At 40.2% G+C, this 22875-nt stretch overlaps 1 protein-coding gene across 5 annotated transcripts in view; it reads left to right on the top strand.

Annotated features, from left to right (window-relative positions):
- snx17 (sorting nexin 17) overlaps window positions 1–22875 on the top strand; it is a 111792-nt gene that overhangs the window by 34649 nt on the left and 54268 nt on the right. For 3 of the 5 annotated variants that reach the window (XM_059983088.1, XM_059983089.1, XM_059983091.1), the window contains exons 10-14: window positions 1475–1678; window positions 7552–7674; window positions 11572–11649; window positions 13535–13609; window positions 21601–21642. In XM_059983088.1, coding sequence (XP_059839071.1) covers window positions 1475–1678; window positions 7552–7674; window positions 11572–11649; window positions 13535–13609; window positions 21601–21642 — 522 coding nt within the window. The remainder of the gene's footprint in view (window positions 1–1474; window positions 1679–7551; window positions 7675–11571; window positions 11650–13534; window positions 13610–21600; window positions 21643–22875) is intronic. The other 2 variants (XM_059983090.1, XM_059983092.1) reach the window with 1 other exon arrangement.

Genomic DNA, 22875 nt, shown 5'->3' with positions numbered 1-22875 from the left:
GGTAATTGGTAGGCAAATAGCAGACCTATAGATAGTAGGAATGTAATTCATTGTATGTTCTTTAGGACGAAGGCTTTGTACTAAATTTACCTTGTTCACCATGAAAGAAGCATCTTAAGGTACATAAACAGGACATTAAAGTGCATTAATTTTCTAAATAGCAACTGTGGAGGAGCAGACGAATTTGTTTGTGCATGCAGCCGTTGCTAAGAACTACAAGTACAAAAATGAATGGGATATTACCCTTGTAAAAGTAGTTGGGGGAGTGGTATGATGATGAAACAAATTAGTTGCTCAAGGTTTTGGTTAAATCCCATACAAGGTATTGCATGTGGTTTTGGTAGTTGAATTTCAGTAAGGATATTACCCTTAAACAGGTTTATCTGGTATTCAGGACCTGTAGTCTTGTCTTGGTCACTATCTCAAAGTTCAGGGTGTATTTATTGTCAAAGTACATTTATGTCACCTTATATGACGCCAAATACTTCCTTGTGGGCATACATTGTAAATAAAAAGACACAATAGGATCAATGAAAGACTGCACACAAGGTGAACAAACAACCAATGTGTAAAAGACAAAAAGTTGTCAAACTGTGTAAATACAAAAAGGTAGTTGGGGGGGGGGGGTTAATAAATAACTAAGCAATAAATATCCAAGAACATGAGATGAAGAGTCCTTGAATCTGTCCACTATGGTCCTCATGAAATTAGTTCTTAAATCCCCAGAACTAGCCTCATTAATACTTCCTCTGCACTGTCGAATAACCTCCAGGTGGATACCAGATTTTGCTCATTACCAGGGTATAATACAAAAATATAACTTGTCTGCTTTTCATTCTGTCTAACATTAATTAAGTGCTTGAGTTATTTTTCTAAGACCTTGATATATCCCAAAATCGAAGACTGAGGAGCGATCTCATTGAAACCTATGAAATATTGAAAGGCTAAGATAGAGTGGATATGGAGAGGATGTATCCTGTTGTGGCTGAGTCTTGGACCAGAGGGCACAGCCTCAGAATTGAGGGATAGCCATTTAAAATGGAGATGAGGAATTTCTATGGGGGATCTGAGGAATTCATTGCCACGAACAGTTGTGGAGGCCAAGTCATTGTGTATATTTAAAGCAGGGGTTGACAAGTTCTCAGTTGGTAAGGGCTTCAAAGATTATGGGAATATGGCTGGAGAATGGAGTTGAGAGATTATAAATCAAGTGTGATGGAATGGTGGGGCTGACTCGATCAGCCAAGGAGCCTAATTTTGCTCCTGTATCTTATGGTCTATCCCAATATAGAACAAATCAAGTAAAATTTCTCTGATTTGATGTTATTCTAGTAATTTTATTTTGGTGTCTTTCTGCTGCGTCAGCAAGCTTGTATGCTGTTCAGTTTTGTTTGATTATATATATTTGTACTTTAAAGTGAACTTGATTTCATCTTACAGACTTGCAAAAGTAAATTGTTATCCTTCTGTGCAGTTTATCAGCCTGGCGCAAACGCTGAAGTATTATGGATACATCAAATTTGATCCTTGTATCACTGATTTTCCAGAAAAAGGTTGCCATGTCATAGTTAGTGCTGGCAATAATGAACTGAATTTCCATGTCAAGTTACCCAATGATCAAATCAAAGAAGGCAGTTTCAAGGTCACGCGTATGAGGTGCTGGCGTGTTACTTCCTCGGTGAGTAGGACAAGTTTTGAAACATCTTGCTCATTGTTTGAGTATTCATATCGCACAGAATTTTACATGTTTGATTATTTTTAAATTAAAATTACTGTTGTTCCTTTAAATAGTAAGATTTAATTATATGAAATTTGTTTCCAAATGCTTTAGGAAACTTATCGGTTGCTTTAAATTTGGAAATATGACTGATTCAATCCAATTTTCTGAATTTTCATGAGTAATTTTGGTGTCAACATTGACTTTTTTTTGTTAGCAAACTATGATTTAAACGCTATTGAGAGATGAGTATATTATCATTTGCGAGTGATAATTTGTTGCAGATGTTGGGATAGCCATTTGTGGTTTGGGATGCTTTTTGTGAAAGACAATAAACTTTAGTTTTGTCATCCAGCCTGTATACTGACACAGATACTGATTTGAAGAGCAGAGGAATGTTGATAATATCCTGATTAATATTTTATCCATCAGCCTCGAGTACCGATGTTGATTATTTCTGCTTCCACTGACACTTTGCTCTTCATTATTCCCTTAAACAATTCCTGAAGAACAAGCTGCCCCTCGTTCCATTATTGGTTCTGTCATTCTGACCAACTCATGAGTAAAAATACAATTTCCTTACGCACATGCAATTCCAAGGAAAGTGGTCAGGAAGTTGGTCATTAACAGTAAGAGATAGAGACCTCAATTCCAAACAGCTTATGACCAATTTCTTAACGATTGACATGCATACCATTCTAAACTGGATTATGTTTTGCAATAGAAGAAAAAAAAATTTTATTGAAAGGTGTAAAGTATACATTCTTGTTTGAAATGAAAGAGAAGTTAGGTAGCTCAGGTTGGCTGCTTGTTTGTAGGGTTGTTCGCCAAACCTAGAAGTTAGGTTCTACTGAGTTGACGTCATCAGTGGGCAGATGAGTGCTTGCATTTATATTGGTCCAATTGATTGGCTGTCACACATGCCGGTAGTATCTGCTGGCTCCTGGCCAACCTGTTCAGATCTCCAGCACAGATGCCAAAGTTCTCACTACTTGAGGCTGGTTTATAGATTTTTGCAAATGCTATTTGCAGTTATTGCACACCTGGCTGAAGCATTATACCATTGACTAAAATAATGAAACCCTTACCTTTGTTGTAAACTGGTTTACTTTAGGTCAGCCAGCTTACAACAACTCATTCAGAAGGCCTTTGACGGGTTTCCGTAAATGAGGGTTATTACAGGAAAGGTACTAGCATGGATGGAAGATTGGTTGCCTGGGAGTAAAGAGGACCAAGTCTGGTGGCTGCCAGTGTCTGAGGTAGCAGCCAACCAGAAGTGGTCAGTATTGGCACTGCATGTTATATGTCAATGATTTGGATGACAGAATTGATGGCTTTGTCACCAAGTTTGCATACAAGACTAAGATAGATGGAGGGGCTGGTAGTGTTCAGGAAGCATGGAATCTGCAGAAGGACTTTGACAGATTGGGGAAAATGGGAAAAGAAGTTGCAGATAGAGAATAGTGTAGGGAAGTGTATAGTCATGCTCTTTGGCAGAAGGAAAAAAAGGCAAAAACTACTTTCTAAATGGGGAGAAAATTCAAAAATCAGAAGCACCAAGAGACTTGGGAGTTTTCATGCAGGATCCCTTAAAGGTTAACCTGCAAATTGAGTTGGTGGTAAGGAAGCAAATGAAATGTGATTATTCATTTTCAGAGGACTAGAATATAAAATCTGAGGATGGTGACTCTGTGGAGGCTAAGTCATTGAGTATATTTAAAGCAGAGATTGATTTATTAGGATGTCGAAGGTTACCTGGAGAAGGCAGGAGAATGGGATTGAGGGATAAAAAAAGTCAGCCATAATGAAATGACAGAACATTCAATGGGCTGAATGGCCTAATCCTGCTCCTGTGTCTTATGGTCTTATGTTCTTTGGTTATGGAAGATTGAGGAATTGTGAGATGATCTTACCCATCATTGTCATACTTTAAGAAACAAAAGCAGGATAAGACCATTTGGGTCTTGGAGCCGACTCTGCCATTCAATAATGGCCTCAGTGCCTTGTTCTCAATCTCTTCGCATACTCCCTTGACCACTTTGCACTTCAGTTGCCTTTCTATTCTCAATCATAATCATTCAGTAGTGTTCTCATATATCTCTAGGGTAGAGATTCCAGCAATTCATTGGAAGAAATATCTTTTTTATCCTGCTAGCCTCTGCCAGAAAGCTTAAACAGAGGAGGAAGTTCATCTTTCAGCTGGACACTGACCCAAAGCACATTGTCAGAGTAGTTATTATTCTGAAACTCTGCTGTCTTTTTGTAGACAACCCCACTGGAGGAATATCCTTTCCCTGAGTCTCGTTGCAACAATGTCATCTGTCATCTTTCTAAACTCCACTATTTGCTTATAGTACAATTACATATTGCAGAGCAGACTCGATGGGTCGAATGGCCAAATTCTGCTCCTGGAATATGTCCTGTGCTATTTCCATGTACTGCTCTTATATTCTTCATAAACATATCATTCCCATCACATTCATACTACCCATCACCCTTTCTGTTCTAATCCGGTAGACTTCTATGCCGCAACAATTGAAAATTTTCACATTATTTGTTAATGATTTAGATAGTGGAATTGATGGCTTTGTAGCAAAGTTTGTGGATGATAGTGGGAGGAAGCAATGTGATTGCAGAAGGGCTTGGACAAATTGGAAGAATGGGCAAAAAAGTGGCAGATGGAATACGGTTGGGAAATGTATGATGGTGCATTTTGGTAAAAGGAACAAAAGTGCAGACTAAATGGGGAGAAAATTCAAACATCAGAGGTGCAAAGGGACTTGGGAGCCCTCGTACAAGACTCCCAGAAAGTTAATTTACAGGTTGAGTCTGTGGTAAAGAAGGCAAATGCAATGTTGGCATTTATTTCAAGGGGAATAAAGTATGAAAACAAGGAGACTAATCAAGTCGTCACTTTTTATTGTCATTTCAACCATAAACTACTGGTACAGTGCACAGTAAAAACAAAACAACGTTCCTCCAGGACCCTGGTGCTACATGAAACAACACAAAACTACACTAGACTATGTGAGACAACTCAAGGCTGCACTAGACTACGTAAAACAACACAAAAACTACACTAGACCGGACTACATAAAGCACACAATAATTAATTAATTAACAAGGCAATAGGCACAGTAGAGGAGAAATTTCAACATAATAAATGATGTAGATGTCAGTCTAGACTCTGGGTATTGAGGATAGCTTGGGGGAAGAAACTGTTCCACAGTCTGGTCGTGAGAGCACGAATGCTTCAGTACCTTTTGCCAGATGGCAGGGGGGAGAAGAGTTTGTATGAGGGGTGCATGGGGTCCTTCACAATGTTGTTAGCTTTGCAGGTGCAGCATGTGGTGTAAATGGCTGTAATGGCGGTCTTGGTGCCAACTTTGCCATTCAATAATTGCCTCAGCACCTTCTTCCCAGTCTCTTTGCACTAATCAGTCCACACTTAGAGTATTGCCAACAGTTTTGGACCCCATTATCTCAGAAAAGACATGTTGCCTTTGAAGAGAGCCCAGAGGAGTTTCACGAGGATAATACCGGGAATGAAAGGGTTAACATTTGAGCGTTTGGCAGCTTTGGGCCTGTGCTCACTGAAGTTTAGAAGAATGCAGGGGGATCTCATTGAAACCTACCGAATGTTGAAAGGACTAGATAAGGTGGATGTGGACAGTATGTTTCCCGTGGTGGGGGTGTCCAGAACTAGAGGGCACAGCCTCAAAATTGAGGGGCAACCCTTTAGAACGGAGGTAAGGAGGAATTTTTTAGCCTGAGAATAATGAATCTGTGGAATGCTCTGCCACAGATAGCTGTGGAGATCAAGACCATGGTATATTTAAAGCAAAAATTGTTTCCTGATTGGTCAGTGCATCAAGGGATATGGTGAGAGGGCTGTTGTGTGAGATCTGGGATCAGCCATGATGAAATGGTGGAGAAAACTCAGAAGGCTAAATTGCCTTAATTCTGCTCCAATGTCTTATGGTCTAACTACTTAGCACATGGTTCCTAAATGTCATGAGGGAATCTGTCTCCAGCGCTTCCTTGGGCAACACATTATTCTCCCCCTTTGATACACTCTTCATGTCCTTTCTCAAACCTATACCACCTATATAAGACAACCCCACCAAAGCGGTTTACCATCTACACTATGCACCCCTCTCATAACCTTTTATATACCTCTATCGAGTCACCCTTCATCTCCACCTCAAGGAAAACAGTCTGAGCCTATCCAGTTTTTTCTTTGAATCTCTTTTGCACCCAATCCAGTGCAGTCACATCCTTCTTGTGTGGCAACCTGAAATGTGCACGGTGCTATAGGAGTACACTAATAAATGTTTTATAATGTTGCAATGTAACGTCTCATCTTTTAACCTTTTCTGTTCATTACACCATAAAAGAGCTCTTGTATTCTGTGCTGTAGCCAATGAATTTCATCTTATCTACCTGTGCTACCACTTTCAAGGATCGACTGAGTTGTATACCAAGTCCCTCTATTGATCAGTACTCCCTTGGGCCCTGTGGTTGTGTATGTCACTCGCCTGTCTGTCAGTAGAGCACACCCATTCCTAAGTACTCTTATTTATATGGCACCATTTCGTTTGGAGATACAGTGCAGAACAGGGCCTTCTGTCACAGTACTCAGCAGCTCACCTATTTAATCCTACACTAATCACAGGACAATTTCCAATGACCAATGAACCTACTAACTGGTACTTCTTTGGACAGAGGGAGGAAACCCGAGCACCCACACGGTCAATGGGGTAACAAGTTCCTTGAGGACAGTGCTGGAATTGAACTCCAAACTTCAAAACACCCGAGCTGTAATGGCATCACACTAACCACAACGCTTTCATGGCACACACCATATTGAATAGATTTTAAACATCCAAATGCAGTACATCTGAATCAGGATTATTATCACTGATTATATGATCTGTAAACTTTTTGCAGCAGCAGAACAGTGAAGACTTAAACATGCTATAGATTGTAAAATAGAATGCAAAATGGGAATAATGGGGTACATGGACCAAAGCTGCTTTTAAATCATTGAGTGTGGGTCTTCAGGCTTGTGTACCTCCTTGGTGGTAATGTTAAGGAGAGTATTTTTACATCCACAAGGAACCCTGATCAAATGTGTCTGTAACGTGGACCTTCATTGGATTGCCTTTTACTCTTTTTCTAGAAAGAAATTTTATTTTGAATTCATCCCACTCTGCACTGACCTCAGATTCACCAACCTTTCAAAATATCCATCATTCCTTTTCAGATAAAATGAAAATATTTTACTGTGCTTTAAACTTAATTAATTTTGACACTTGTTCTTGGAGAGAACAACTTATAACACCAGCAAAATATTAGAACAAGTATCCAATTTCTGTTTCATGGGTCTGTTTGTAAATGAAAATCAAAAAATCTACAAATACTGAAAATCTGAAATCTAAAATGCTGGTAATACGCAGGTCAGGCTGTATCAGTGGGAAAAGAAGTAGTTAACAAATCAAGTCAAAGACTTTTTTTCAGAACTAGAAAAGAATCTTGTTAAACTGTGCTGGAGGGGGCCACTTGAGCTAAAGTAAATCCGTATATTAACCTTTGTCAACGAAACATGAAATGCCTGTTAAAGTTTAAGTTAGTATTGGCTTAAATGAGAACTTCCTTTTTTTTAAGTAATGTTTAAATTTATTTTGGTAAAAATTACTGGTAGGTGCAATATTGATTGAGATTTGCCTGCTTAGACCTTTTTGCAATATACTTGAAATGAATCACAGGTTGTACATGGTGACGTACGATGATAATAAATTTACTTTGAACATTGAACATATTTTAAATGTTAGCAGGTTCCAATGACAAATGGTACAGCAAGCAGCCCAGGAAAAACTGAGACCAAACTCGAACTGGCGTTTGAGTATCTGATGAGCAAAGACAAGCTACAGTGGGTGACAATTTCTAGCCCACAGGTAAAATGTGTTTCATTTTCAGCATGAAAATGTTTTGCTTTAAATGGTCCATCATTGAAACCTTGTATTTTGGAAATGGCTTTTTTTTTTAAAAAAAAAGTAACTTTTCTTCATGTGACGGGAACATAGCTGTATTTTTTTAATACTTCCCTTTTTTGACAGGTGCACACAAGTAGTGGATAAGACCATTTTCTTTTGCCTTTGGGAAAGGAGGGAAAATAGTATTATCCATTTTTGTACTGGAGATTGTAAGTTTTAATGCAAGGAGTCAGAGTTATAAAATATGGAAACAACCAACTTGTCCATGCCAACTGTCCAGCTAGCTGGTTCTATCTGCTATTTCCCCATAGCCCTGTAAACAAGTCCTATCCACCAGCCAGTGATTGAAGAAACAGCCCCTGACATCCTTTTTAAATCTCTCACCTCTGATCTTAAACCTCTGCTGTCCTATTTTCAGCTTTGGAGAATGATGCACTCACACCCCTAGGTGCCTCTATTCCATAGGACACCCCAGAGTCCGACCATTCACTGTGCAAGGAGTTGACAAAGTTTTATCTTGATATATTGTGCAAAATGTTGAGCTCTTATTCTCTGAATTTCTCCCAAAAAAAAAACTTCATTAAGTACAGTGACTTGGAAAAGTATTCAGTCCTCAACTCTTCGTTCAGGTAAATTGAGTATAGAATTCAGGGATTTTGATCAAATTAACTGAAAATTTTTGTTTGAATCACATGCTCCTTTTTTTCCAGTAAAACCCAAAAGCAGGGAAGGTTGTAAAACATGAAAAACTAAAAATTCAGAAACTGAAATGTCAGACTGTTCGAAAGTATTCATCCCCCTTTGCTCAGTACTTAGTTGAACCACTTCTTGAAGCTACAGCCAGTTGTCTTTTTAGATAAGTCTTTATTAGATTTGCACAACATGATGGAGCAATATTTGTCTATTCCTCCTTGCAAAATTGCTCAAGCAGTGCCAGGTTCGTTTGGGGGGACAGCAATCTTGAGCTCTTGCCAGAGATGTTCAATTGGATTAAAGTCAGGACTCTGATTGGGTCACTCAAGGACATCAATTTTCTTCATTTGAAGCATCTCCATGGTTGCTCTGACAATGTGCTTTGGGTCAGTGTCCAGCTAAAAGATGAACTTCCTCCTCTGTTTAAGCTTTCTGGCAGAGGCTAGCAGGATCTCTGTGTTTGGCAGCATTCGTCTTTCCATCAGTCCTGACCAGATTACCATTCCCTTATGAAAACCAGCCCTATAGCATGCTCCTACCTCCACCATACTTTACAGTCAGGATGGTGTTATAACTCTGATGTGCAATATTAGATTTACATCCCATATGTACCTCTTCATATTGAGGCAGAAGTTCCATTTGGTGTCATCTGATCATAAGACCTTCCATTTGCTTACAGTATCTTAATGACACTGCAAAGATTTTACAGGCAAGGATATGCTTGTTTTTAAAGCTAGGGCTTCTTCCTTGACATTTTTCCATGAGTACCCTTTTTGTGCAAGACCTTGGAGATTGTGGAGCCATGAACTTCATCTTCAGTTGCAGCCACTGACTTCTGCAGCTCACTCAGGGTGACTGTTGGCATCACATAGCCTCTCTTACAAGTGCTGGTAGCTAGGTTTAGAGAGATGGCCTGACCTGGCAGGTGTGGCTGTGTTTTCATATTTTTTCCACTTTTTCATGATTTCTTTAAATATCAAGATACAGCACAGAATAGGCTTTTCTGGCCCTTCTCACCACGCCATTCAGCAATTCCCCAATTTAATCCTAACCTAATCACAGGACAATTTACAATGACCACTGAACCTACCAACTGGTATGTCTTTGAACTGTGGAAGGAAACTGGAGCACCCCGAGGAAACCCACACTGTAACTGGGAGAATGTACATACTTCTTACAGACAGCAGTGGGAATTGAATTTGGGTTCTGGTATTGTAAAGCATTGTGCTAACTATCTCACTACTGTGCCACCCCTTTCCCTGAGGGGAAAAAAAAACAGTTTACATTCAACCTATCAATGTGTCTCATGATTTTATATACCACTGGAAGTTCACCTCTCAGCGTCCTGTGTTCCAAAAAAATAAAGGCCTAGCTGCCCAACCTTTGGATGGATGGCACTGAACTCCAAGATATTTAAAGTGCCTTTAAGATGGTGTTGTACCCTTCCCCAGATTTGGGCTTCTCTATTATCATTTCTCTGACTTGTCTTGAATGCTCTTTTGGCTTCATTCTGGTTTGGTCTGTTGAAAATCTACCATACTTTTGGACCTTACAGGGAGAGGGAAATTCTTAAGAATTTCATTGGAACTGAGCAATCCTCCAATTTTCTACATCAGCAAATTGGATGAGTTGGGAAGGTAATGTATTACTACTGAGGAAAGTTAGCGTAGTAGTTACAAAGAGGATTAATACTTCTTCAGCCTCACAATTATGGTTTTTAATTTTTAGTAAATTACTAATATATTTTGGAATTTTTCTTTTGATTTGACACAATATGCAATGTTAAAGATCAGCTCAAGTAAACCCTGTTTCAATATATTTTAAATTTAGAAAGTGAGTATGTAAGATGTGAATACTTTTTCAAGGCACTGTACTTCCTGAACTTTAGAATTGTTTGAGTGATGCTGCATCTGGAAATCAAAATACAAGAAATTTAAATGATTCCCAGGAAATAGACTTGTATCCTGTGTTAAGTGGCAGTTCAGAACATGGGATCATAGGAAGTATATTGCAGTGGAGGATGCTATTTGCCTCAATGTTTCTGGCTGGATAAAAATGGACTTTGAATCAATCTTACATTGTATTCTCGGTTCAAAGCTCTGCTGGGCATAATAGCTATTTGGCTGCATTTTTCATTTCACTGAACATAAATTATCACACTGTGGATTACCCCTTGGCCTCACTCCCAAGTACTCCTTATCTGGCCGGAAAGCTTTTATTAAGTAGCTCTGAGTGAATGATACTTCGCAGCCACCAGTTATTAGCAGGACCCAAATCATTTGTTAATTCCAGAAATCTTTATTTATTCCCAGTCTTGTGCCAGCTTCACAGAAGCCTGGCAATTAGCCCTTCTGGTTTTCCATTAAGTCAGTATGAGAGATTATTTTCATGCAGAAATCACTTTATAAAGGCAAATAAACTTCACGCAGGTATTTAATATTAACCTGGACATACCACTGTTTGGAACTAGCTTTTCTTCATTTCATCTTATGATTGGTGTCACCTGAAGTCGCATTCAGATGTGACCATAGCAGAGATCTGAAATCAGAAGTGATGGCATTGAACTGCTTGTTATTATGTTGTAGATTAATACTCTAGTGTGTTTTTGCCAGAATTGTCTCAACCATATTCATGTTCGTGATAACTATTAAATACATGCTTATACTATTCCCATTTCGCAGCAGTCTTTTCTGTGTATTTCAAGCTTTCATGTAAATACTGCCCTCTTCAACTCCCCTTCAAAGTTCAATTTCAGCCTCCTTTTTCTTCCTCAGATCCACTCATTCTCCTATCCCTTACTTCCAGACTTATGCCTATGGTCAAAGCTAACTGACACTAATGTCACTTTCAAATCTTCAGTCTCTCATTCGTGTTGCCCTTTGCCAAGAGGAAAACACATTCATAACTGAGATGCTCTAATTTAAGCCACATCCTTGACACTATCTCCCGTGCAATCATACCATATACGTTATTATATGGTAATGAGAGCATGCCCACAGTCTTCCAGCTCTACCTGCCTATGACATATAAAATGGTACCAGAACCAAATATTCTTTGTGCCGCTTAACCACTTCATTTAACAGTATTAAGTTTTTTCTGAGCATTTGTCATTTTCAAGTGTGTAATGGTAGCTGAGATTTGTTCTAATCGATATTTATTTATTAGGCAATAATGATGAGCATCTCTTTGCAAGCAATGGTGGATGAGCTCATGGTGAAGAAATCCGGTGGCAATATAAAGAAGGTAATTTTTTTTTTTACAATTGTTAGACCAGAAACATGTACACTTTCAAATTGGCTGATCTATAAGTTTGCAATATATTGGTCCAATTATTGCTACAAACAGTGCAGGTTGTGCATTAGTTTAGATCTCAGAAGGCAGGTTTGACTACTAACAGACATAACATAAGCAAGGTAGCATAGTGGTTAGCGCAAAGCTCTTACAGATCAGGGCATCAGAGTTCAGGATTCAATTCTGGCGTAAGGAAGTTTGTATGTCATTCCTGTGAATATGTAGGATTCGTCCTACAGTCCAAAGACGTACCCTTTGGTGAGTTAATTGGTCATTGTAGTTTGTCCTGTCATTAGGGTAGTGTTAAATAGGTGGATTGCCTGTTCCATGCTGTATCTCTAAATAATAAGTAAACTAGGTTTAAAAAAAAAACGTGGTGTCTAATGCTAGGGGAAATAATTTGATCCTAATACTGTTCTGGTTTAAAAATTCCCCTACTTTTTAGATTTTTGTACGCCAGGTACTCTGGAATTTATTGCCTATTTTTATGTGTGCGGAAAATGGCGGGATGACATGTATCACTCCTCACTCCACTATTTATAATAAAAGTAGTCAGTGTTTCAAAATTTTATCTGATAATGCAAGAAAGATGATGTTTGCCAGGATGTTGGATAGCTCAGAGGAAATCACGTTTCCATGCAAGGTCTCTATAAGTGGTGAAGCCATGAGGCTGTACAGCGCTGGAAATGGTGCTCTTTGGCCTCAGAGTCCACATAACCCCATTTTATCCCGTATGTCCATTAACTCCCTCCAGACTCTACCCTAGGGTAATTTACGGGACCCAGATTGTATATTATCCCACATATTTCTTGGATTTTGGAGCAAAACTAAAATACCCTGAAGAAAACAGCACAGTCAATGGAACAGACTCGATGAGCTGAACAGCCTAATTTTGCTCCTATGTCTTGTTTATTTATTGAGATACAGTGCAGAATAGGCCCTTCCAGCCCTAAGTGCCACCAGCAACCCCCAGTTAATCCTAGCCTAATCACAGGACAATTTACAATTGACCTACTTATCCCCTCCCCCTTCACCATTTACGTTCCCATTTACTCCCTCTCACCTTATCTCCTTACCTGTGCATCACCTCCCTCTGGCGCTCCTCCCCTTCCCTTTCTTTCATGGTCCTCTATCCTCTCATCAGATTCCTCCTTCTCCAGTCCTTCATCTCCTTCACCTATCAACTTCTCAGCTCTATACCTCACCCCTCCCAGCCTCCCAGTTTATGTATTACCTTGTATTTCTTCCTCCCCTCCTTCCACTTTCTTGTCTGACTTCTGTTTTTTCTTTCAGTCTTGCTGAAGGGTCTCTGCCAAAAATGTTATGTTTACTCTTTACCATAGATGCTGGCTGGCCTGCTGAGTTCCTCCAGCAGGTTGTGTTTCCTGATTGGAATTCCAGCATCTGCAGATTTTTGCATCCTTAACCTTCTAGTCAGTGCACCTTTGAACTATAGGAGGAAACCCACGCATTCCACAGGAGGACGTACAGAGATGTTGTAATTGAACTCCAAAATCCAACACCCTGAGCTGTAATAGTGTCACTCTAACCATTGTGCTACTGTGACACCCTTATGGTCAAGGGGACAGTGTGCAAACTCCACATTGACAGCAACAAAGGTCTGATTGCAATCCCTTCACTGAAGCTGTAGGGTAACAGCTCATTCAGTCTATCACCTCTGCCCACAAGAGTGGAGTTTATTTGTCAGGCAAGTCTAGCAACAATGCACTCTGATGGCTTTATCTTAAATGGTGCACACCTTCATTCGAGCAAGTACTGGGTATTCCATCAAAAGGAAGCGTGAATTTTGATCTAAAGTTGTCTCCTCACTCTACAGATGCTGAAGAAGAGGATAAATGGTGCGCTACGTCGATCAGACAGTCAGCAGGCTGTGAAGTCCCCGCCACTTCTGGTTAGAATATTTACCTTGCAAGTTTACTTTGAAATTGAATTGGATGGGTAATTGATAACTTAATCACTGTGTCCTCTGAGGGATTTAATGTGTCTTGTATCATTCTGGTTAATACAAATCTAGAACACGCTGATGCAGACTTCAGAAAGCTGATGACAATTGTTTTTTTTAAATCGTGTTCACTCAAATCAAGCCCTTACTCCGTATTGTATTAATTTGGAGATATATGTGGTACAGGCCCTTTTGGACCTTCAAGCCACAACACCCAGCAACCCCTGATTTAACCCCAGCCTGATCATGGGACAGCTTACAATGACCAATAACCAGTAAGTGTCTGGACTGTGGGAGGAAATGGGAGCACCTGGAGAAAACCCACCTATTCCACTGAGAAGTCATACAAATTGAACTCTGACATCCTGAGTTGTAATAGCATTGTGCTAGCCTCTACACTACCGTGGCACATGAATCTGTAATTATTGTAATTTTAAAATATTTGTTTGCTCTCAGTTTCTCCCCTGCAATGAGATGATTGGGGGAAAAGTGGCAAATGCAGTTTAATGTGGCGTCTTAACTTTGAGAAGAGTCAAATAACTAATTGTTATCTAAATGGGAAGTTGACTGCAAATAAATGAAGTTCACTGGGTGGAGGGAGGGGTACTTAAATGAATTGAATGCATAAATCTGATGGGTTCAACAACCATTTTGACCTTTTTTGTTACAGAATGGTTAGTTTATAATTAGAGGTTTTGTTATAGCTGTATAGGTTTATAGAATAATGTGTACAGCAATTTCTCTCTCTTTCCTCCCGCCCCCAACCTGTGGAAAGATTGAAGTCCATCCAAATGGAGATTCACCAGGCTAATTCCTGAATTTGAAAGGTTGTTCTATCAAGTGAGGCCACACAGTTTGGATCTGTGTTTATTAGCATTTAAGAGAATGCAGACTGACCTAATTCAAGCATTTGATCCTACAGTGCTGCTTGAAAGTTTGTGAACCCTGTAGAATGTTCTCTATTTCTGCATAAATATGACTAAAATATGATCAGATCTTCACACGTCCTAAAACTAAAGAGAACCCAATTAAATGAACAACACAAAAAATATACTTGTTCATTTATTTATTGAGAAAATGATCCAGTATTACATGTATCTGTTGCAAAAAATATGTGTATTTCTGGGGTAATGCCTTTTACAATGAATATTTGGAGTCAGATATTCCACTCAATGAGATGAGATTGGAAATGTGGGTTGTAGAGGTGCCCTGCCCTATTAAAAAAAAAGACACACAATCAGGTTACTCACAGAGCCTTCTCTTCTCAAGGAAGATCTGTTTATGTGCACCACGCCTCAATCAAAACAGCTTTCAGATGGCCTTAGAAGAAGAATTGGAGAGATGCATGAAGCTGGAAAGGGCTACAAAAGCATTTCTAAAGACCTGAGTGTTCATCAGTCCACAGTAAGAGAAATTGTCTGCAAATGGAGGAAACTCAGTACTCTTGCTGGGCATCCTATAAAGATCACACCTTGAGCACAACGTGCAATGCTGAAGGAACTGAAAAAGAGCCCAAGGATAACAGCAAAAGACCTTTAGAAATCCCTAGAACCTATCATGTGTCCACTATAAGAAAAACACTGAACAAGAATAGTGTAACGTTCTCCTTCGGGTGTACTAATAACGCCGAATTCAACGTCGAGATAAACCACAGTCAATGAAATCAGATCGCAGTAAGATTAACCATTTACTGTTCACTCTTCACATTAACATATGGAGAAAACTGTTGATAAAACAATACAAGATTGATACAGTATTTGTTCCTTCCTTAATATCACATTTCAATTGTAAATACTTGCAAAGGTGACTATAACTACATTACACTAAGGTGCAGTATACAGGCAGAGTTTACCTGCTCCATTGACTACTTTAAATACACTTCAAAGCAAACTATCCGCAACTCTTTAACTAACGAAAGCATAAACATTATCGACCGTCGTTACTTTTAACAGGATCGGCATTAACATCTTAGTTCAATATATCGATTATCTATTAACTTACAGCGTTGCTCTCACTGTGATTTCTAATGCCTGCAAACTACTTCTGCTCAGGTGTGCCTCGTGCCAGGGGGTGTCAGCCCCCACCCTCGTGTTAATTTCAAACCGGTACTTTCCCACAAGACGCGGCGAAACCGGATGTGACGTCATCGCATACCGATATATTTTACATGCAATGAATATACTTTAAACACTTCTAATTCTAACTAGAAAATACTATCGAATGAATTACTAAGCGAAAATATTATAAACTAAATAACTGTCGTAAAGACAGCACAAATAGTGTTCATGGAAGGACACCACGAGGAAACCAGATCTCTCCAAATAACAAAAGCATTGCTGCATGACACAAGTTTGCAAAAGACCACTTGAATGTTCTACAGTGTGTCTGGGATGATGTTCAGTGGACAGATCAACAAAATAGAACTTTTTAGCAGAAATGAACATTGCCTTTTTTTTGGAGGAAAAGTGGCACTGAGCACCAACACCAAAACCATATCCCAACTATGAAGCATGGTGGAAGGAGCATCATCGTTTGGGACTGCCTTGCTGTCTCAGGGCCTAGACAGTTTACAATCATGAAACAATGAGGGAACAATGAATTCAAAACTATATCAAGACATTTCACATGAGAATGTCAGGGTAGTAGTCTGTCAGCTAAATCTTAATAGAAGTTGGATAATGCACAAGACAATGATCCAAAAGACGAGTAGATCACAACAGAATTGTTTAAAAGGAAGATGATTTTGGTTTTAGAATGGCCAAATCAAAGTCCTGACCTTAATCCCATAGAAAGGTTGTGGAAGGACCTGAAGCAAGTTGTTCATGCAAGGAAACCACCAACATCCCAAAGTTGATACAGTTTTGTAAGGAGGAATGGCCTAAAATTCCTCCAAACTAATGCGCAGGACTGATCAACAGTAACCGGAATCACTGGGTTGAAGTTGTTGCTGTGGGGATTGGGGGGGCGGGGGGGGGGGGGTCACACCAGTTACTGAAAGCAACGGTTCACATACTTTTTCCATCAAATACTTGTAATATTGGATAATTTTTCTCAATAAATAAATGAACATGTGTAATGTTTGTTCTTTATTTAATTGGGTTCTCTTTATCTAGTTTTAGGACACGTGAAGATCTGATCACATTTTCTGTTATATTTATACAGAAATAGAAAAGATTCTACAGAGTTCACAAACTTTCCAGCAGCACTAACTGTTGACATTTCTTTGGGCTGTCACTGGTGGGAGATGGGCCTCATCAGCCGTAGTTGGCAGCTCATTTAGGAGAAGGAAATCTCTGATCTCAAAACTCCGCTGCCTTGTGACTATACCCACTCATGGTGAAGGCTTTGGGAATAATCCCTGAGGAAAAATCCAGAGTTAGTCCCTAAGGCGGTCAGTCTTGCATTGATCTGAACACTGATTGGTAACTCTTGCAACGCCATTGGTGCTAAACTTTATTTGTCTGTGTTGAGAGGGGGAGCGTACTACATGGGCAACAGCTTGCTTTCCATATCATACTGCCCTTGTCTGCTTATGTAGACAGCTAAGGCACCGCATCCATGATCAAACCTGACCTATAAAAGGCATGATTGGCTAGAGGGGGCTCACAAAGTCTTGTAGTTACAAGATAAAGGACTAGTAATTTAAAACTTGGGTTTGTCCGAGAGTATGGAAATTGTGTAATTTTCAACCAGTCTGGTGAAAGCCAGATCATTATAAACATTTGTGGTGATAGATTAATATTTGAAAGGTTGAGAACTGTGGAGATCTGACGCAGAGAAGGAACTGAAACTATCCCCCAGACATGCCATGTTATTGAATAGAAACATAGAAAATAGGTGTGAGAGTAGGCCATTCAGCCCTTCGAGCCTGCACCACCATTCAGTATGATCATGGCTGATCATCCAACTCAGAACCCTGTACCTGCTTTCTCTCCATACCCCCTGATCCCTTTAGCCACAAGGGCCATATCTAACTTCCTCTTAAATATAGCCAATTAACCGGCCTCAACTGTTTTCTGTTGCAGAGAATTCCACAGATTCACCACTCTCTCTGTGAAGAAGTTTTTCCTCATCTCGGTCCTAAAAGGCTTCCCCTTTATCCTTAAACTGTGACCCCCCCCCCCCCCCCCGTTCTGGACTTCCCCAATATCGGAAACAATCTTCTTGCAACTAGCCTGTCCAATCCCTTTAGAATTTTATACATTTCAATAAGATCCCCCCCTCAATCTTCTAAATTCCAGTGAGTATAAGCCTAGTCGATCCAGTCTTTCTTCATATGAAAGTCCTGCCATCCCAGGAACCAATCTGGTGAACCTTCTCTGTACTCCCTCTATGGCAAGAATGTCTTTCCTCAGATTAGGGGAATAAAACTGCACGCAATATTCTAGGTGCAGTCTCACCAAGGCCTTGTACAACTGCAGTAGAACCTCCCTGCTCCTGTACTCAAATCCTTTTCTTATGAATGCCAACATACCATTTTCCTTTTTCACCGCCTGCTGTACCTGCATGCCCACCTTCAATGACACCCAGGTCTCGTTGCAACTCCCCTTTTCCTAATCGGCCACCATTCAGAAAATAATCTGTTTTCCTTTTCTTGCAACCAAAGTGGATAACCTCACATTTATCCACATTAGATTGCATCTGCCATGAATTTGCCCATTCACCTAACCTATCCAAGTCACGCTGCATCCTCTTAGCATCCTCCTCACAGTTAACACCGCTGCCCAGCTTCGTGTCATCCACTAACTTGGAGATGCTGCATTTAATTCCCTCGTCTAAATCATTAATATATATTGGAAACAACTGGGGTCCCAGCACTGTGCCTTGCGTTACCCCACTAGTCACTGCCTGCCATTCTGAAAAGGTCCCATTTACTCCCACTCTTTGCTTCCTGTCTGCCAACCAATTCTCTATCCACATCAATACCTTACCCCCAATACCGTGTGCTTTAAGTTTGCACACTAATCTCCTGTGTGGGACCTTGTCAAAAGCCTTTTGAAAATCTAAATATACCACATCTACTGGCTCACCCCTATCCACTGTACTAGTTACATCTTCAAAAAATTCTGTAAGATTGGTCAGACATGATTTTCCTTTCACACATGCTGACTTTGTCTGATGATTTCACCTCTTTCCAAATGCGCTGTTATCACATCTTTGATAACCAACTCGAGCATTTTCCCCACCACCGATGTCAGACTAACCGGTCTATAATTCCCCGGTTTCTCTCTCCCTCCTTTTTTAAAAAGTGGGGTTACATTAGCCACCCTCCAATCCTCAGGAACTAATCCAGAATCTAAGGAGTTTTGAAAAATTATCACTAATGCATCCACTATTTCTTGGGCTACTTCCTTAAGCACTCTGGGATGCAGACCATCTGGCCCTGGTGATTTATCTGCCTTTAATCCCTTCAATTTACCTAACACCATTTCCCTACTAACATGTATTTCCTTCAGTTCCTCCATCTCACTAGACCCTCGGTCCCTTACTATTTCCGGAAGATTATTTATGTCCTCCTTAGTGAAGATAGAACCAAAGTAGTTATTCAATTGGTCTGCAATGTCTTTGTTCCCTATGATCAATTCACCTGTTTCTGACTGTAAAGGACCTACATTTGTCTTGACCAATCTTTTTCTTTTCACGTACCTATAAAAGCTTTTGCAGTCAGTTTTTATGTTCCCTGCCAGCTTTCTCTCATAATCTTTTTTCCCTTTCCTAATTAAGCCCTTTGTCCTCCTCTGCTGGTCTCTGAATTTCTCCCAGTCCTCAGGTGTGCCGCTTTTTTTTTTGCTAACTTATATGTTTCTTCTTTGGACTTGATACTATCCCTAATTTCCTTTTGTCAGCCACGGGTGCTCGACCTTCCCTGGTTTATTCTTTTGCCAAACTGGGATGAACAATTGTTGTAGTTCATCCATGCGATCTCTAAATGCTTGCCATTGCGTATCCACCGTCAACCCTTTAAGTATCATTTGCCAGTCTATCTTAGCTAATTCACGTCTCATATCTTCAAAGTTACCCTTCTTTAAGTTCAGAACCTTTGTTTCTGAATTAACTATGTCTCTCTCCATCTTAATGAATTCCATCATATTATGGTCACTCTTACCCAAGGGGCCTCGCACGACAAGATTGCTAACTAACCCTTCCTCATTACTCAATACCCAATCTAGAATGGCCTGCTCTATAGTTGGTTCCTCGACATGTTGGTTCAGAAAACCATCCCGCATACATTCCAAGAAAACTTCTTCCTCAGCACCCTTACCAATTTGGTTCACCCAATCTTTATGTAGATTGAAGTCACCCATTATAACTACTGTTCCTTTATTGCACGCATTTCTAATTTCCTGTTTAATGCCATCCCCAACTTCACTACTACTGTTAGGTGGCCTGTACACAACTCCCACCAGCGTTTTCTGCCCCTTAGTGTTATGCAGCTCTACCCATATCGATTCCACATCCTCCAGGCTAATGTCCTTCCTTTCTATTGCATTGATCTCCTCTCTAACCAGCAATGCTACCCCATCTCCTTTTCTTTCCAGTTTATCCCTCCTGAATATTGAATATCCCTGGATGTTGAGCTGCCATCCTTGGTCACCCTGGAGCCATGTCTCTATGATCCCAACTATATCATATTCATTAATAACTTTCTGCACATTCAATTCATCCACCTTGTTACGAATGCTCCTCACATTGACACACAAAGCCTTCAGGCTTGTTTTTACAACACGCTTAGCCCTTATACAATTATGTTGAAAAGTGGCTCTTTTTGCTTTTTGCCCTGGATTTGCCTGCCTGCCACTTTTACTTTTCACACTACTTTTTGCTTCTACCCTCATTTTACACCCCTCTGTCTCTCTCCACTTGTTCCCATCCCCCTGCCACATTACTTTAAAGCCTCCTGAACAGCAGTAGCAAACGCTCCCTCTAGGACATTGCTTCCAGTCCAGCCCAGCTGCAGACCGTCATGTTTATACTGGTCCCACCTCCCCCAGAACTGGTTCCAATGCCCCAGAAATTTGAATCCCTCCCCCTTGCACCATTTTTCAAGCCACGTATTCATCTGAAATATCCTCCTATTTCTACTCTGACTAGCACTTGGCACTGGTAGTAATCCAGAGATTATTACCTTTGTGGTCCTACTTTTTAGTTTATCTCCTAACTCCCTAAATTCACCTTGTAGGACCTCATCCCTTTTTTTACCTATATCGTTGGTACCTATGTGCACCACGACCACTGGCTGTTCACCCCCCCCCACCATTCCAGAATGTCCTGCAGCCGCTCAGAGACATCCTTAAACCTTGCACCAGGGAGGCAACAGACCATCCTGGAGTCTCGTTTGCGGCCACAGAAACGCCTATCTATTCCCCTTACAATCGAATCCCCTATCACTTTAGCTCTCCCACTCCTTTTCCTTCCCTCCTGTGCCACAGAGCCACCCATGGTGCAATGAACTCGGCTGCTGCTGCTGCCTTCCTCCGATGAGACATCTCGCCCAACGGTATCCAAAACAGTATATCTGTTTAGGAGGGAGATGACCTCAGGGGATGCACTACCTGCCTACTGCTACGCTGTCTAATGGCCACCCCTTCCCTTTCTGCCTGTGTAGCCTTTACCTGCGGTGTGGCCAACTCACTGAACGTGCTATTCATGACTTTTTCAGCATCGCGGATGGTAGGGTTGGCTCATTAATTACAACTGCTCCTATTTTGTATTACTGGTGTTTTTTTTGCAACATTTTGTCAAACATTAACTGCATTTAGATTTGACCTTGTGAGAGTGTAGTAGGGAACACTGATATTGCAGTATTTCAGAATAATTTCTGTTGGTAATCCCATGAAGCTAATTGTGACCTCAATATTGCTGACTTTTTTTTAAAAGTTAAAATGCATTAGATTATTGGAGACGATATTTCTAATTGCTCCATACTTTGTATTCTTTAGGATTCACCTGATTCCAACAGGGATCCCGTTGTCAAACTCTCAGTAAGTATCAATCTGATTTAACTGTTGCTTTCGTCGACATTGAACTATTTGAGCCCTCACATGTCACCTCATCTGAACTAAACAACTTCCATTCAATGTGGAACTGCATGTGAAAGGTGTTACGTAAGCACTTCAATTTGCTGCTGCCCAGGGGAATGCTACCTATTATTAACTAGTACTTCAGGGCCCATATTTTGCAGTTGTAATTGATGATCAGAATCAAGGTTATTGTCACTGACCTATGTTATGACATTTGTGTTGCAGCATCAGTACAGTACAGTACAATACAAAAAAAAATAACTAAGTTAAAATAATATGAAAAATCAGAATCTGTTTTGTGGCAGCAGTACATTGCCATATGTAATTTTTTTAAAAACTGAAATTAACTCAATATATATGCAGCTCGGATGGTTGGATTGAGTTGTTCTCCGATCTTACCAATTCATTTATAAACTTTTTCATCACCATATGAAGAGACATCATCAATGCGCTGTGGTGTGTCCTCCGAATGTCTGGCCTTTATATACTTATCAAACAGCTGATTGGTCGTCATTATGGAAACTCAATTGGAATGTAGGGCGAGGGTCTCATTACTGATAAGCTGTGTGACAAACTCTGTGTTGTGGTCTGGAATTTAGTCCACAATGGCTTATAGGATTATGGTCTACATGTCTGTTTCTAGAAGTGTTTGCGGAAAACTGTACTATTATTATGTCAGCCAGACTGGGAGAAAGCTATCCACAAGGATCGATGAGCATTAACTGGTTGTAAAGTTGCATGACCAACTCTCTCTAGTCTCTACCCATGAAGATCAAGAGGGGCAAAATTCGACTGGGCATCACTCAGAGTCATGGTGCAAGTGAAGAGGTGGCATGTGAGAGAATTCCTAGAAGCCTGGTTTTCTGCAAACAATCCTGTAAACTGACATAGATTTCGATCCTATTTACAAGCCAGTGTGGTCTAAATTCCAGTCCACAATGCACATTTTGCCACGCAACCAATCAGTAAGAAGATCCCTTCCCTATATCACAATTGGGTTTCAGTATTGACGCCCAATCATAGGTGATTAAGTAGGTGATTCAAAAAGAACAAGAAAGTGAGGTAGTGTTCAGAAGTTCATTGTCCATTCAGAAATCTGACGGGAAGAAGCTGTTCCTGAAACACGGAGTGTGTATCTTCAGACTCCTGGACCACCACCTTCATGGTAGCCATGAGAAGTGGGCGTGTCCTGGA

Source organism: Hypanus sabinus, chromosome 10 (assembly GCF_030144855.1).
Source record: "Hypanus sabinus isolate sHypSab1 chromosome 10, sHypSab1.hap1, whole genome shotgun sequence".
Lineage (NCBI taxonomy): Eukaryota > Metazoa > Chordata > Chondrichthyes > Myliobatiformes > Dasyatidae > Hypanus > Hypanus sabinus.
The sequence above is the reverse complement of the archived record's forward strand: the minus strand, read 5'-3'. Positions and strand labels throughout refer to the sequence as shown.